Source organism: Colletotrichum abscissum (genome assembly GCF_030869225.1).
Source record: "Colletotrichum abscissum strain IMI 504890 chromosome Unknown Scaffold_20.1, whole genome shotgun sequence".
Lineage (NCBI taxonomy): Eukaryota > Fungi > Ascomycota > Sordariomycetes > Glomerellales > Glomerellaceae > Colletotrichum > Colletotrichum abscissum.
The window spans coordinates 739010-752258 of NW_026850099.1; the positions used below are offsets into that span (position 1 = coordinate 739010).

General features: G+C 42.0%; 3 protein-coding genes across 3 annotated transcripts; 1 reads left to right on the top strand and 2 right to left on the bottom strand.

The window, feature by feature from the left end:
- Nucleotides 1-6851: 6851 nt before the first annotated feature.
- Nucleotides 6852-8146, bottom strand: CABS01_08840 (glycosyl hydrolase family 47; the record flags this gene model as incomplete). Its single annotated transcript, XM_060542198.1, has 2 exons — nt 6852-6928; nt 7048-8146. 2 exons carry the CDS (start codon nt 8144-8146, stop codon nt 6852-6854), a joined length of 1176 nt encoding a protein of 391 aa, XP_060401088.1.
- A 2731-nt stretch (nt 8147-10877) lies between these two features.
- CABS01_08841 (uncharacterized protein) lies at nt 10878-11090 on the top strand (the record flags this gene model as incomplete). Its single annotated transcript, XM_060542199.1, has 1 exon — nt 10878-11090. The coding sequence occupies one exon, from the start codon at nt 10878-10880 to the stop codon at nt 11088-11090; it is 213 nt and encodes a 70-aa protein (XP_060401089.1).
- Nucleotides 11091-11621: 531 nt separating this feature from the next.
- Nucleotides 11622-12847, bottom strand: CABS01_08842 (uncharacterized protein; the record flags this gene model as incomplete). Its single annotated transcript, XM_060542200.1, has 5 exons — nt 11622-11803; nt 11886-12065; nt 12155-12279; nt 12344-12416; nt 12493-12847. 5 exons carry the CDS (start codon nt 12845-12847, stop codon nt 11622-11624), a joined length of 915 nt encoding a protein of 304 aa, XP_060401090.1.
- Nucleotides 12848-13249: the final 402 nt, after the last annotated feature.

The window sequence follows — 13249 nt, forward strand, 5'->3', positions numbered from 1 at the left end:
TTTTATTTTTTTAAACTAATTATTTTTTACTAAATATTAAGTAGTAGTTCGCTAATAAAATATAGTTTCTAAGCTAATATAGGGAGGATATTTTTATAAAGTACTTCCCCCTCTATATAGTTTAGTTTTTTAAATAAACCGTTTACTAAGTTCGTTTTCCTTAGTTAGTATTTTAAATTAAAGTTAAATATTAATAGTTTATATACTTACTTTATAAGCTTTTTTTAAAAGTCCTGCGTTAGTATATTAATTACTCCCTTAAGTACTTAGTAATTTATTAAAATTATAAACTTTTATAAAAGGCCCTAGAGGTAATAAACCTAGTACTTTAGCCCTTTTATTATAATAAGTAGTTCTTATTAACTTATAGTTTATTACTACTCTATATTTAAAAGCTTCTATAATTAATAAATAACGGGTTACTATTTTTTATTAGCCTATTATAATAAAATTACTATAATAACTTTAACTAAAACGTCGGTTTTTATTTATATAATACGTTATAAGTTTTAATATATAAATATAGTTATTAAAATAAAAATAACTTTTAGCTAATTAAATACTTCGTTTATTTTTTTAGTTTACTAAAAATCCTTTATTTACCCCTTTTCTATTTTTAATAATATTATTATTAATATAATAATACCTAAGTATTTAATAATAAACTTCTAATAAAAATTATAAAACCCTAAAAATACTTAAATATCCTTAATAAACTCTAGTACTTTTTAATTAGTAATCGTTCGTATTTATAATAAGTTAATCTTAATTCTTTTTAATATAATAATATAACTTAAAAACTTAACCCTTTTTTAATAAAACGAGTACTTCAATAATTTAATAAAAAGCCTATATAACCGTAAACGTTAAAAAACCTTCTTAATATCCTCTATATATTACTTTTTTATTATTAAATAAATTATTAAATTATTTATATATACTATATAATAAGTATTTAATAAATTAGTAAGTACTTAGTAAATATATACTTAAAACGTCGCGGGTACGTTTGTTAACTTAAAAAATATAATAATATACTTAAAATAACTATATTAGCTCTAGAACGCTATTTTTTATTAGTTTTCTTTTTTAATTCGGATATAGTAATAAGTATCCTTAATATTTATTTTTAAAATCTATTTTATTTTATAAAGCTTATTTAAAAGCTCGCTAATAAGTAGTAATAAGTATTAATTCTTTATAATTATTTTATTTAGCTTATAGTAATTTATATAAAAGTATAGCGTACCGTCCTTTTTTAATATAAAAAGGATTAGTACCCTAGCCTTACTAACTAAAAATATAATATAACTATTTACTAAGTTCTTAATAATATATATATAAAGCTTATTAAATTATTTCTTACTTAATAAATAAATAGGATTATATAGTAATTTAGTACTTAGAACTAAGTTAATTAAGTATTTTACCCCGCTATATAGCTATAATCCTTTTATTAACTACTTATTAAACGTCTCTATTTTTAATTAAAGTTTTAATAATAAACCCCCTTATAATTTAGTTTCCGTTACCTTTATAATACTTTTTATAATAGTAATATATAATACGTATACCCTCTTATAATTCTTAATAATATTATAAGTTATTACTTCTAGTTTAGTAACTAAAATAGGCTTATATAACTATATATTCGTCGCTATATTAATATAAATACCTTCTTAACTTATTAATAATTATAATTATAAGAGGTTTATTATTTTTTTATTTTTATTAATTATAGTAAATAGTTACTAAATCTTCCTTAACTATTTATAATAATTAATAAGAAAAAGCGTTAATTAATAAGCTTTTTTTTAGCTTATAGCTTTACTTTAAAAATCCCTTAATAAGGGAGCTATAATAATAACTAAAATTAACCCTAAGTAAGTTATAAGCCTAGTATTAATAATATTTATTTTAAAATATATATTTATATTAATTTTTATTAGTTTTTTAATAATACTTTGTAAAACTATTACCCTACCCTTCGTAATTATTCTTATTAATACCTTCTTAATACTTAGTATAAGTATATTAAATATATTACTTATATTTATTTATTTTTTAATAAGTTAACTTTTATAATTCTTAGCTTAATAATAACTTATTAAATAGTTATTAACGTTAGTTTTAATTAGGGGTACGTTAGTTTATTATTACCCCTACTTTTTAACTTATTCTTTTAGTACTTATTAAATATATAGCTTATTTTATTATATATAAAGTACTTAATATTACTATTATAACGCTTTTATAATAACTCGGCGCGAGTACTTTTATTATATAGTTTTTATAATATTACTTTTAATAAGTCCCTAGAGCCTAGCCCCTTAAAACTCTCTCTACTCTTTTTTTTATAAAAAGGGAATATTCAACGTAGTTACTTTAATAATAGATATAACCTTTTTTTATTATCCTTTTATAACTAATTACTACCTTTTTACTAATTTAATAACTATAGTTTATTAACTTTATAAGCTATATTATATACTTTTTTAATTAAAACTCTATAATAAATTAGATCGTTCTATAACTAAAATAGTAATTTAAAAAAGAACTAATATACCTCTATTTTTAAATTCTTTATATTTTCTATACCTAGGTTATAATAAATTACTAATTATTTAGTAAAGAACTAAGTAGGGGTCTAGCCCTTTTTTAACCTCTTTATCCTTAGCTCTTTATAATATTCCCGTTCCTAAGTCTCGGGGTCTACGTATTATTAATAAATAAACGCTAAAAAATCGCTCTAAAAGAAGGGATCCTAGAGGCTCTTCTCGTAATTACGTTATTACGTTTATAATAATAAGAATATTTTAAATAGGGCCTATTTAATATACTATTCTATAGTACTTTTTATATAAAGCTTATTACTTATTTTTATAATAATAATCTAATTTACTACCTAAGTACTTATAAACTCTTTTTTAATTAGTTTATAATTATAAAAAAGAGGCTTTTTATATTTTTATTAATTTAAATATATTATTAATTACTTAGTAAGTTATTAAACGAGCTCCTTATATTAATACTATTTTTAATTTCGATTTTTAATTATTATTTTTATTATTTTATAAAAATAGGTTATTATTAAGCTTATAAGGTTTATTAAACTAACTATTTTAGTACTATCCGCGCTTTTATATATACCTTAACCTTGTATATTTAATAATTAATTATTAATAAACGCCCCGTTTATAATAAATAGGGTCCTCGGGGTATTAATAAAATAACTAGTTTATAAAGGTAATTTACTCCGATTATTTTCTTTATTTAGCTCTTTTATAAATACTAATATTTAAATAAAACTCGCTTTATAATAAGCTCGTTTTCTTAAATAAAATAAAATTAAATAATTAACTTTAGATAGCTATAGCTCGTTAGTACTAATAGCTCTTTATTAATAACTAAGCGTCGTTTTATTAACGTTCCGTTTATTTTCGTAATTTATTATTACTTATATTAATTATTTTATAAAAATAAAAGCTTTAAAATTATAAAAAAATAAGTTATAAATACTTAATTAGTAAGGCTATAATATAAATATAAATATATTATAAGACTAAAGCTTATAAAGTCTTTTATAAAAGCTCTATTTTTTAAAAAGTTCTTTTATAATACGAACCGTATACTAGTTATTAAGTTATTAGTATCCTATCGTTAGCTATATTTTAAATTTATTATAAAAAGCCCTAGGGATTAATAATAACTACGCGTTTTAGTATTTTAATAATATATATTTAAAAATAAGTAAATAATTTAATAGTAATAGTAATAGTAATAGCAATAAGGTAATAATAATAAGGTAATAATAATAAAATAATAATAATAAATAGCGAGGGAAATAGCGTTTTTTAATTTCAATAAAAGAAATAAAATAACGAATATATATATATATAAATAAAATTAAAATAGGGTAGATATTATAAAGTTAGTATTATTTTTAATAATAGTAATAAGGGTATCTTTAATACTACTATTATAAACTACTATTATTTAGAAAAGTAGCTAACTTAGCTAAGTACGCGGGCTTATAAAGTAGTAGCGCCTATTATTATTATTAATAATCCGTAGTTATAAACTTTATAAGAGGGAAAGTTAAAAAGTTAGAAAATCTAAAAAAATAGTTTAGCGAGATAGTATAAGTATTTACTAATACTATATATTAATACCGTATAAACAATATCGAGAATCGCCCAAGTAGCTAGTAAAGGTAGAAATAAAAAATAAATAGAGTATAATATAATATTAGTATTTATATAGAAACTACTAGTAAATACTAATATTTAAAAAATACTTTTTAAATTTAATATTACTATATAATATAATATAATTTTTTTTAATTTTTTTTATATTAACTATATTTTTCTTTAGCTGCTGTATTTTTTAAAATATTTATTTTATAATTAGTCATATATATATAAAATAGCGGTTTTGGCTGAATGTGGCCGAATTGGGTGATCTGTCGTAGGGGGTGATCCGTCGTGTGGGGTGGGGTCTTACTTGGCTGTCTCTTTTTGTTTCTCCCACTGTGAGGAAGTGTCTTTTGACGACATTGCCTGTCTTTTCTCGACCATGACGCATGGTTTCTTTGAAACGTCGAATAGAGTGTCATAGTCCGAGAAGTTAACCATTGGGTACTATTATATCTCACTGCGATATAGAATCCCCGCCGTCATCAAGTAAACTTTCTCGAAATGGTGGCTCGTCGTTGGGAGGGTTCGTGGTAAGGCAGATATCAGGTGCGCGCACGTGGGGTGGGTGGTTCGGCCGCTGAAGGAAATCCTGCTTTTTGCTTTGCGTGCTGTGATTGGTCTGTTGATCTGGCGTGGGGGGGGGGGGGATTTTGGGTACGGATGCCTTCAAGATGCGTGCTGCCTGAAGACGTCTTCGATTTGCTGCTCCACGGCATCATGAGTTCGGATTGGAGCCCAAAGACTCATTGCTCAAGAGGAGTGCTGATGGAGGGAAAAAAGGGTTCGCCGTTTCCCTGGTTGACCGAAATTTATCGTCATCTCCCGGGAATTTCGAGGTTGCGTTCTGGCGATCGAGACAGGTCTGCACCGTCGCAGTACTAAAAGTGGCATATTTCGGCAATCGTTCTCTTTCGTCTTGAGGCAAGGTAGCTCCTCACACGCACTCGCTGCGCCCATCCATCCGGGCGTCTGGTTCCAACTTCTAGCGCCGCATAGTCATGGAACCGCCTTTGGATCGCGAGAGAAGCGGTGATGGCACGAGCTGAGCACGAACTCCGTACCGTGGTCCCGTATGACAGTTTCCCACCCGATCCCCCGATTCCCGGCGCAAGACGTGCAAGTGCGTGTGTAAGCGTGGTACGTGTAAAGTAACCTCGAGTGTAACGCAGACGGCGGCGGCGGAGGATGGGGCACGACGGGTTCAACAGCATTCGTTCTCATCCGTTCCAATGTAACCTCGAAACGCCGGGTGCGCGGGCGATGGAGCACCGTACGCGATGATTGAGAAGTTGAAGAGGGGACCTAGTATGCGCTGTTGTCTGTCGAACGCAACATGGCAGGGTCTTGCATGCTTTCAGACCGTCGAGATTCCCACTATATCGGAGCTTACCTAATACCCGCGTGCGCCAAGGCAGTTGAACCCAGGATGCATTACCTAAGCTGGAGAGCTGAAGAGCTGAAGACGTGTGTACGTCCGCCCTCAGCCACAATCATCCCGGTAACACTTGTAAGCGTATAACACGCCGGTGCTAAAGCTATAGTACCTTTCTCGACAGGAACCCGCACACTGATTGCGTCGGAGCCTGAAAGTGGGAGTTCAAAGTGGGAGGGGCGGGCTGGAGCGGTGCGGTACGGCGGCCGGCCGAGTTCTAGGCTTCCCGGCCGTCGGAGCCATGTGGGTTGGACTCTGGGAACATCGTGGCAAAAAAAAGATGAAACTTCAAGAGCCTTGGTAGAACTTGCGGCTGAGATGGCTATCCACAAACCACTTTACACATTCCTGCACTGTCTTTTGGCTGCGTCTAATTGTTCCCAGGTTCCGCGTTCTTCAGTCTTTACACGTGTAAGTAGTCCCGGCGCAAAATAGTGTTTACAACCAGTAGTCTATTTCAGACAGACGGCGCTTAGTTCAGCATTGTAAGTGCCTGGGATTACCTAAGGTCATGACTTGCTGGGCCGCTATGGGGGCATATGCCAACGCGCGCCTTTGTTTGAAGTTGAGCAGAACAACTCTGAATCTAAATCAAAGACTTGGAACCGCGCACTCTATACGAAGCTACCGGTTCGGCCACGGCGCCGGACGTGACGTGAGGCTTGGGTTGCGCTTACACCCACCCCAGGGCTTTTTCTTGTCTACCGTTCGGTGCTGCTTAATCGTGGGGTGTAAGTCTGCAGGACGTTGTGTAACTCCAAAACGTCATTGGCTTGACTCAACGTCAGCATTCTTTCTATTGCCCTTTTCGGACAGAAAGACCCTTCCTGTGATGATGTCTTGCAGATCCCGTTGCGAACGAAAGAGATTGATGGCGTTGGACAAAAAAAAAACCGGGACCGAAGAAACCTGACCATGCCGAATGGGTTGCAAACAGACGGAACACCGACCACGGCCCGGACGACGACTCGACGGATACTGTTCTGACTTTGCCTGTGCCGTTGCCGTTGCCGGGAGGCTGGTCACGCAAGCCCCCCGGAGATGGTGATGATCGGCCCCTCCTGACGGCTGATGGTTCGCGAAGCGCACCCCTCTCCTCCGCTAATCTGGCAAATCTTGAAGCTCGCAACTTTACATGCACGTTTGTGCGACGGTGGCTTTTTCTTAGCGCGGCTTTGATGGTTCATCACCATTACCATTGTCACGTCGCGAGCAAACTACCGCTAAAGTAGTGAATCCGGGGACTTGCCTGTTGGCTTCTTGATTGTTGCTTCCAGGATGGTAGTTGAGCTCCTGAGCACTGTGACAACCACCAAGGACGATCCCAGCTGTGAAGAATAGGCTCCGGCCCAAGGGAGATTCGTTTCCCATCTTTCGTTTGATCAATCGCAGAGCAGCTCCGGCCACCACGGTCTCTACCTTTGTCCTGGCGTTCCCTTGTGATAGGCATGCGATTGGGGGTGTCGAAAATGCCCATCAAGATTTCGGCGAGTTCAACGGCCTTGTCCAGCAGGACAGTGTAGCCGCCCTCTTTACCGCCGCTCACATCGTAAGCAGCGAGGAGGCCGCCCAAGTATCTGATAGTGGTCTCGAAGACCGGGATGTCACGGCGCGTCGGGCTGTAGGTGAAGTCGATCTCCTTGACAGCCTTGACGGCCTCGGCAAACTCTTCCTTCATGCCCATGATCCAGAGCGTATCAAGACCGTCTACGAGAGTAGCGGCCCAGCCACAAAAGGGGTCGCGGTTACGACCGCTGACAGGCGAAAGTTCGTCGTGCATCCAAGCGTACTTGCGGTATCCGCCCCAGGACCGTAGCATTTCAGCCTTGATCAGGGCTAGGCGCCTTTCGCGCTTGTCCTTGGCAGCCTCGGACTCTGGCTTGAAGTCGTATTGGATCTTGGGAATGTCTTTGGGCTTGCCGGTGGGGAGGGGAATAATCTCGTCCGTTGGAACGGGGAAGTGCTCGGAGACCTTGTGCCAGTGGATCTGTGATGTCGAGGTCGACAGGCTCTCGGCGATATCAAAGTTGGGTCGGCCGGGAGGCTTCTTGGCATGGAGGTCCTCTTCCAACTCTAGAGGCTTTGTGGGCGCCTTGGTGACCTCGGGCGACTTGGTGGCCTCTACCTCGTCATTGTAGGCGTGGATGGAAAGGGTAGGGCCAGAGAGAGTGTTGGTGGGCGCCTTGGCCTTCTCCGTCTTGAGCTGAGGAATCTTGACAGTGGGCTTGGCCGTCTGCTTCTGAGGGTTCTGCTCAGGCTCGTCTTCCTCTTGGTCGTGGGGATGTTCGCTATCGGGGGGCGGCTGGTTGTTGAGGTGCTTGTTGGAAGCGGGATCGTTGGCCGGGGGTGGCTTCGAGGAATCCTTATGGACGTTTTGGCCCTTTTCGGGTTCGCTGGGCTTGATGCTGCTGGATTGACCTGTGGAATCCCATTCAGGATTTTTGAAGACCTGATACAGCATAAAGACCATCACAACAGCGACAAGAATCACATAACGGCTCCGTCGGCGGGGCATCATGTTTGCGGGCTCGCCGGAGCGAGGCTCTCGTCGCGCGGTGGAGGAGAAGTTGTATTGCTGTCGCGTGCTACTCTGCAGGTAGCGCTAGACAGTCGAGTCGAAGGATGGAGGACCCTGGGGTCCAAAGAATTCGAGAAGCAGCAAGGATGATGCGTATGCTAATTCGATGTCATTTCTCGGTTTCCGTCGTTGTCGTTGTCGGAAGGAAAAGCTAAAGGTAAGGCCAGAGCCAGAGCCAGAGCCACGAAAGAAAGCTGGGACGACAGGCAAGGGGGACAAGGAGCGGAGGAACGAATGAGAAAGGAAGGGAAGGATAAAAGGCCACGGATTGGAACTCGGGCGCAGATGAGGTAAGGTTGGAAGGCACGAAGGCACTTTGTAAGGCACGTAAGACGGCAGGAGAAGAAGAAAAGTGAAGGTACGTAGAGAATGGATTGAAAAGGCAAGGAAGGTGAGGTAGGGCGAAGTAAGGCAGGTGGCATGTACAGATTGGCGTTAAGGGGGGTGGGACGTGGCAGTAAGGTAGGAAGCAGCAGCACACACCGGGGAGCTTGGCCCAGGTCCAAAAAAATCCAGTACCTCGGAGGGGAGGAACTTGTGCTTGGGAAGGAAACACCCCGGATCTCTTAGGTAAGACGGGAAAGATGATCCACGAGGCCACCGGTCACTAATTACCTACCTAGGTAGGTAGGTACCTTGACATACCTTAGGTACGGAGTACTTCGTACTTGCCTGTGTAAGGAACGAAACTTCCATTGTCCAGCTGTCCATCTGCCACCTCAATTACACATCACCAGAAACATCAGTACTCGTACAAATGCTCTCGACTCAATACTCACCCATTATGCCGTTCTGCAGGATCCCTGAACGGTGGACCTACACACCCTGCACAGAAGGTGCCCTGTCACCTCTGTGTCCAAGACGCAAGATCTGAGGTTTCCCTGTGTCGGATTGATCAACGAAATGGTTGGTCCAGGGGTTTAACACGCTCTTCGGTTGTGTTTCGAGGTCCACATGCTAACACTTGCCATTCATCTGCTAGTCAATCCTTGGTAAAGGTACCATGATCGCTATCGGACCCGGCTTCTCCTTAACGATGGATAGCCGTCGCGTAATCCAAGATTACCATACCCCATGTCTAAAGATGGCCTCTCGCGTTCTATCAAAAACGTTTCAACCCCAACTCAGCGGTACTGGCTAACCGTACCATTGCCACGTTACACATACTTCCTACTGTACAGGTAGCTCATCGGTCGACAGTTACAACCTCAACAGCATTCCACAAGGTGTCTCGAGCTTGCCCGCCCCCTCATCCTCCGTACCGTACCACCAAGAAAATGCGTTGTCTCTACCAGTCTCTTCATGCCCCGGACCGGACACTAACTGGCACCGAACCCCCAACCTAACGCCTGGCTCACCTGAGATAAAGAGAAGCTCCCAGCGCAATTGGCTCCCGAAGCGGGTCGCACCTTAACTCTTGGAAGAGCATTCTTGCTGCACCAAATCCAGGGGCCGGGGACCGACGCAACCTAACAGCGGGGCGGGAACGGATCCAGATGGACCAGATGGACCTTATTTTCCCAGGGGAATGGTGGTTCGCTGCTCGCCTGCTGGCTTGCTCCAATGTCGTATCCGGAAAAGGGTCGTCCGCTCCATTCACGATCTTCCATCATTTCCCGTTCCCTGAGAGGAGGACAAACTCTGGCTAAAAAGACAAGACGAGGCAACACACGACCAGAAAGAGGAGCCCACATCGTCTAAGATCGTAAGGTGGCATCGAACAATTCCCAACTCGAGTATAGTGTCTTTGGCGATGCAGCTATTCCCGAAACCGTCGCCTCGACTCTCGAATCCAGTCACCCGACTTGAGCCAAGCCGGATCTTGGTTGCGCCTCTGCCTTTTGACCCGTCTATTGTCTTGGCAGAAGACACCCACCTCGACTCCGCTGAACCTGCCTGAGTGGCCTGTCAAAGCAGCCCGTCTCCAGATACTTTCGGCTCCTCTCCCAGCTCCAGCTTGATCTCCAGCTCTAGACTAGCGCCGACTTTTCTTTGTCTGCGACCGATCCACAGGGCAAAGCTCCTTTGCAGCCCCTTGGCAATAAAACATCCAGAGACAACGATCTCAAGGGCGAGGGAGTGTTTATCAGCCACGCAGCATACGGCAATTTCCCGACCTTCTGCTGTTTGAAGGATCTATCCGTATGAAGGCCTCTTCTCTCTGGCCCTTTCATTCTGACATCTTTTGTTCTGACATCACAAGTAACAATCGTCCATAATTGCCTCTCAGTGTTGGCCCCTACGAAATAACCACCAATTCAAGACTCCTGAGAACCCACACGGGTCCGCTGATCAGAAACACAATCTTGAAGCCGAAACACTCCGAGCTCTAGATGACTTCAGTAGAGCTCCATCTTGGATACCATAGAGACAAGGCCACAGTAAATAGGTCGTCACGGTTTGTGGCGTGGCTGTCTACTGGCACGCTGGCCGCCGACAGAACATGGCATTCATCAGAAAAGGTTGGTGGGTGTCTCAAGCTGAGGGCAACTTTTGACGGACTTATGCAAGGGATTGCCTGCCTCCACTAGGTCCTGTACATGACGATACTTAGAGTTCAACATTTCGTATCGGTCAATTTTGTAATCGGCCGAATGGACACTGGCCTGACTATGTTCCTCATTTTGATCTCCCTTTGAAAAAGCCACTGCACCTGTAAAAACTACATCAAATGTCTCTTAGCCGCACCATTACTGGCACCGTGCCTGTCAGCACAGACTTAATGGTCTCTCTTGACGCCAGTGGATCCACCGGCTCCGTCGTTGGGATTCTCCTCTCGGGCGCGGCGGCAATGTCGGAAACGGCGGCCAAGCCGGCGCCCGGCTATGGCACCCGGGGCGGATCACGACTTCAAGTTGGAACCCATCGACCGGCCGGCGAGTAAGTAGAATGATCAGCAACAAGAGTCCGAATCTTATAACAAGGTTTCGCAACCGTGATATGGCGTGGGAGCTGTTCGATATCCCCACCTATGGGGTCTACAACAACTGAGGGAAGGGGAGAAAGCAAAATAAAAAATAAAAAACAACAATGAGACGACCGATCGAGGAATCGAACTTGGATCCCGAAATAAGCAGGAGTCTTCACTGCCTAACCGGGACCTCTGCAGTCCGATTAACCCCTCGACCATACGGCCCAGATGCTTGTTGTTAGAATGGTGACGATGATTCATTGACTAAGTAGTGACCCTCGCGGTCTATCCTGCTCGTATTCTCGGGTACCTTCTTCACAGTCAAGCAGTTCGTCCTTCAGGCGTCCTGACAAGAAGTGGCCCGCCTTAATTGTCCGCAAAAGGCTAAAGTGAGCATCACTGCAAGGTTGACAGAGGCCGTGATTGCGTACAACATCGTCTCTACTGAGTGACCCTTGCAGCGCCATTTGCGACTTTATGAGAAACCTTGCTCTACCAACTACCTTACCATTTACGCAGCCCGATAAGGCCCGTACAGCTCCAATGCTTGAACGCAAGCTTGTTATTCTCCACCTCATCAACGATGGCAACCGCCATATCCTCATTATAGATTCCATTCTCCGCTGCCTCTGCCGCCGGGTTCTCGGGCGTGTCGATGAAGATCTTGTACTCTCCAGTCCGCACACCTATAAATTGTCCTTAGAGTCAACTGCTCGAGTCTGCCAGTCTTTGAATCGGAATACAAACAGTTGAGGAGAAGAGACTGACCTTTATCACGCAAGAGACCTGGAGGTGAGAGGAAGGTCCACGACTTCTCAGTGACGCCGTTCCACATCGTGAAGGCCACCCGACACATGGTGATTAGAGCGATGGTCTTCCTGTCCGTCATGCAGCGTTTGAGCCAGCGTTGGACTAGATACGTGACCGGTCTCAGAAGCCAGGAGTAGGCTGAGAAGAGAAAAAACTGTTTTTAGCATCGAGACGCTGCGTATTCTCTTCCAGCCGCGGCGAACCAACCAAGAGTGAGAGAGACTTACACCTCGGTTGCTGGATGTGACTTCTGCTCCACTTCATCAAGACGGCAACTAAGCTTATGAACCGGCTTCCGTGGTCCAGGCCTCGCGCGGTCATATAGTCGAGGTGCTCGTCGGGCCATGCCCACCTAGCCAACCAGCGCTATTAGTTCTAATTTCTCTTCCATATGTGAGCTGAGGGGGTTCGCATACCACCAGCTATACGCAAAGTCCTTCTGATCTGTAAGTTGAAGACGGCTTGCGACGTGAATAGATCCCGCTCCACCTAGTATCCTCAAAACTTCAGCAACAAACCCCTCCCATACATACTGAATCCCGTCACCGGTCTTGAAATCACATACCAACAATAATAAAAGGGCCCTCGTGCGTCGAAGCCAACAGTGCAGTCTTGATCCTCCCATGCGCCTCGACGCCGTCCTCGTATACGGTATCCAGGTTCGCCAAGCTGGGCCCATAGGCGCACACGATGGCGTCAAAGTCTGACGAGAAGATGTCGATGACTTTCTTCTGCTCGGTGTAGATGTCGACAGAGGTCGAGGTGTATGATCCGTCGCCGGTGCCGTGGTTCCATTGCTTTGGGGGGTTGCGGGAGACGCCGACGACGGCGTGGCCTCGCGTGAGGAGCTCGTCGACAACACAGCTTCCTGCTTGACCTTTGGGGCCTATCACTGCGACACGGAGTTTTTTGGAGCGCATTATTCCGAGTGAGAGGACTGATAGTAGGATGAAGGTGGTGAGGAGCGGAAGGTTTGCAGGCAATCTTGAGAAATTTATACAATGCTAAGGCAGTATGCATATTTGTGGCCGTAAAGAACTCGAGCGTTGGTGTAAGCATCGTGCGTCGGCGGGTTGACGCCCCTCCGTCAATCGACCACCACTAGATCGTAAATCCGTAATACCGTTACAATAAACCGACTCAAACCTCTCAGATGGTGTCACATATTGCTGAGGGTGTCGAGTACGAGCCACTCGTAAGATACCTCACTCGGGCCGGGCCAAGAGTCCGAGTGGCCGGCGTCGGGGGCTACCCCACCCCCGCAAACGGGCTGAGGGGCAAGTCCGAGCCGCGAAGTTACGGGGACGACTGCCGTTCACTAA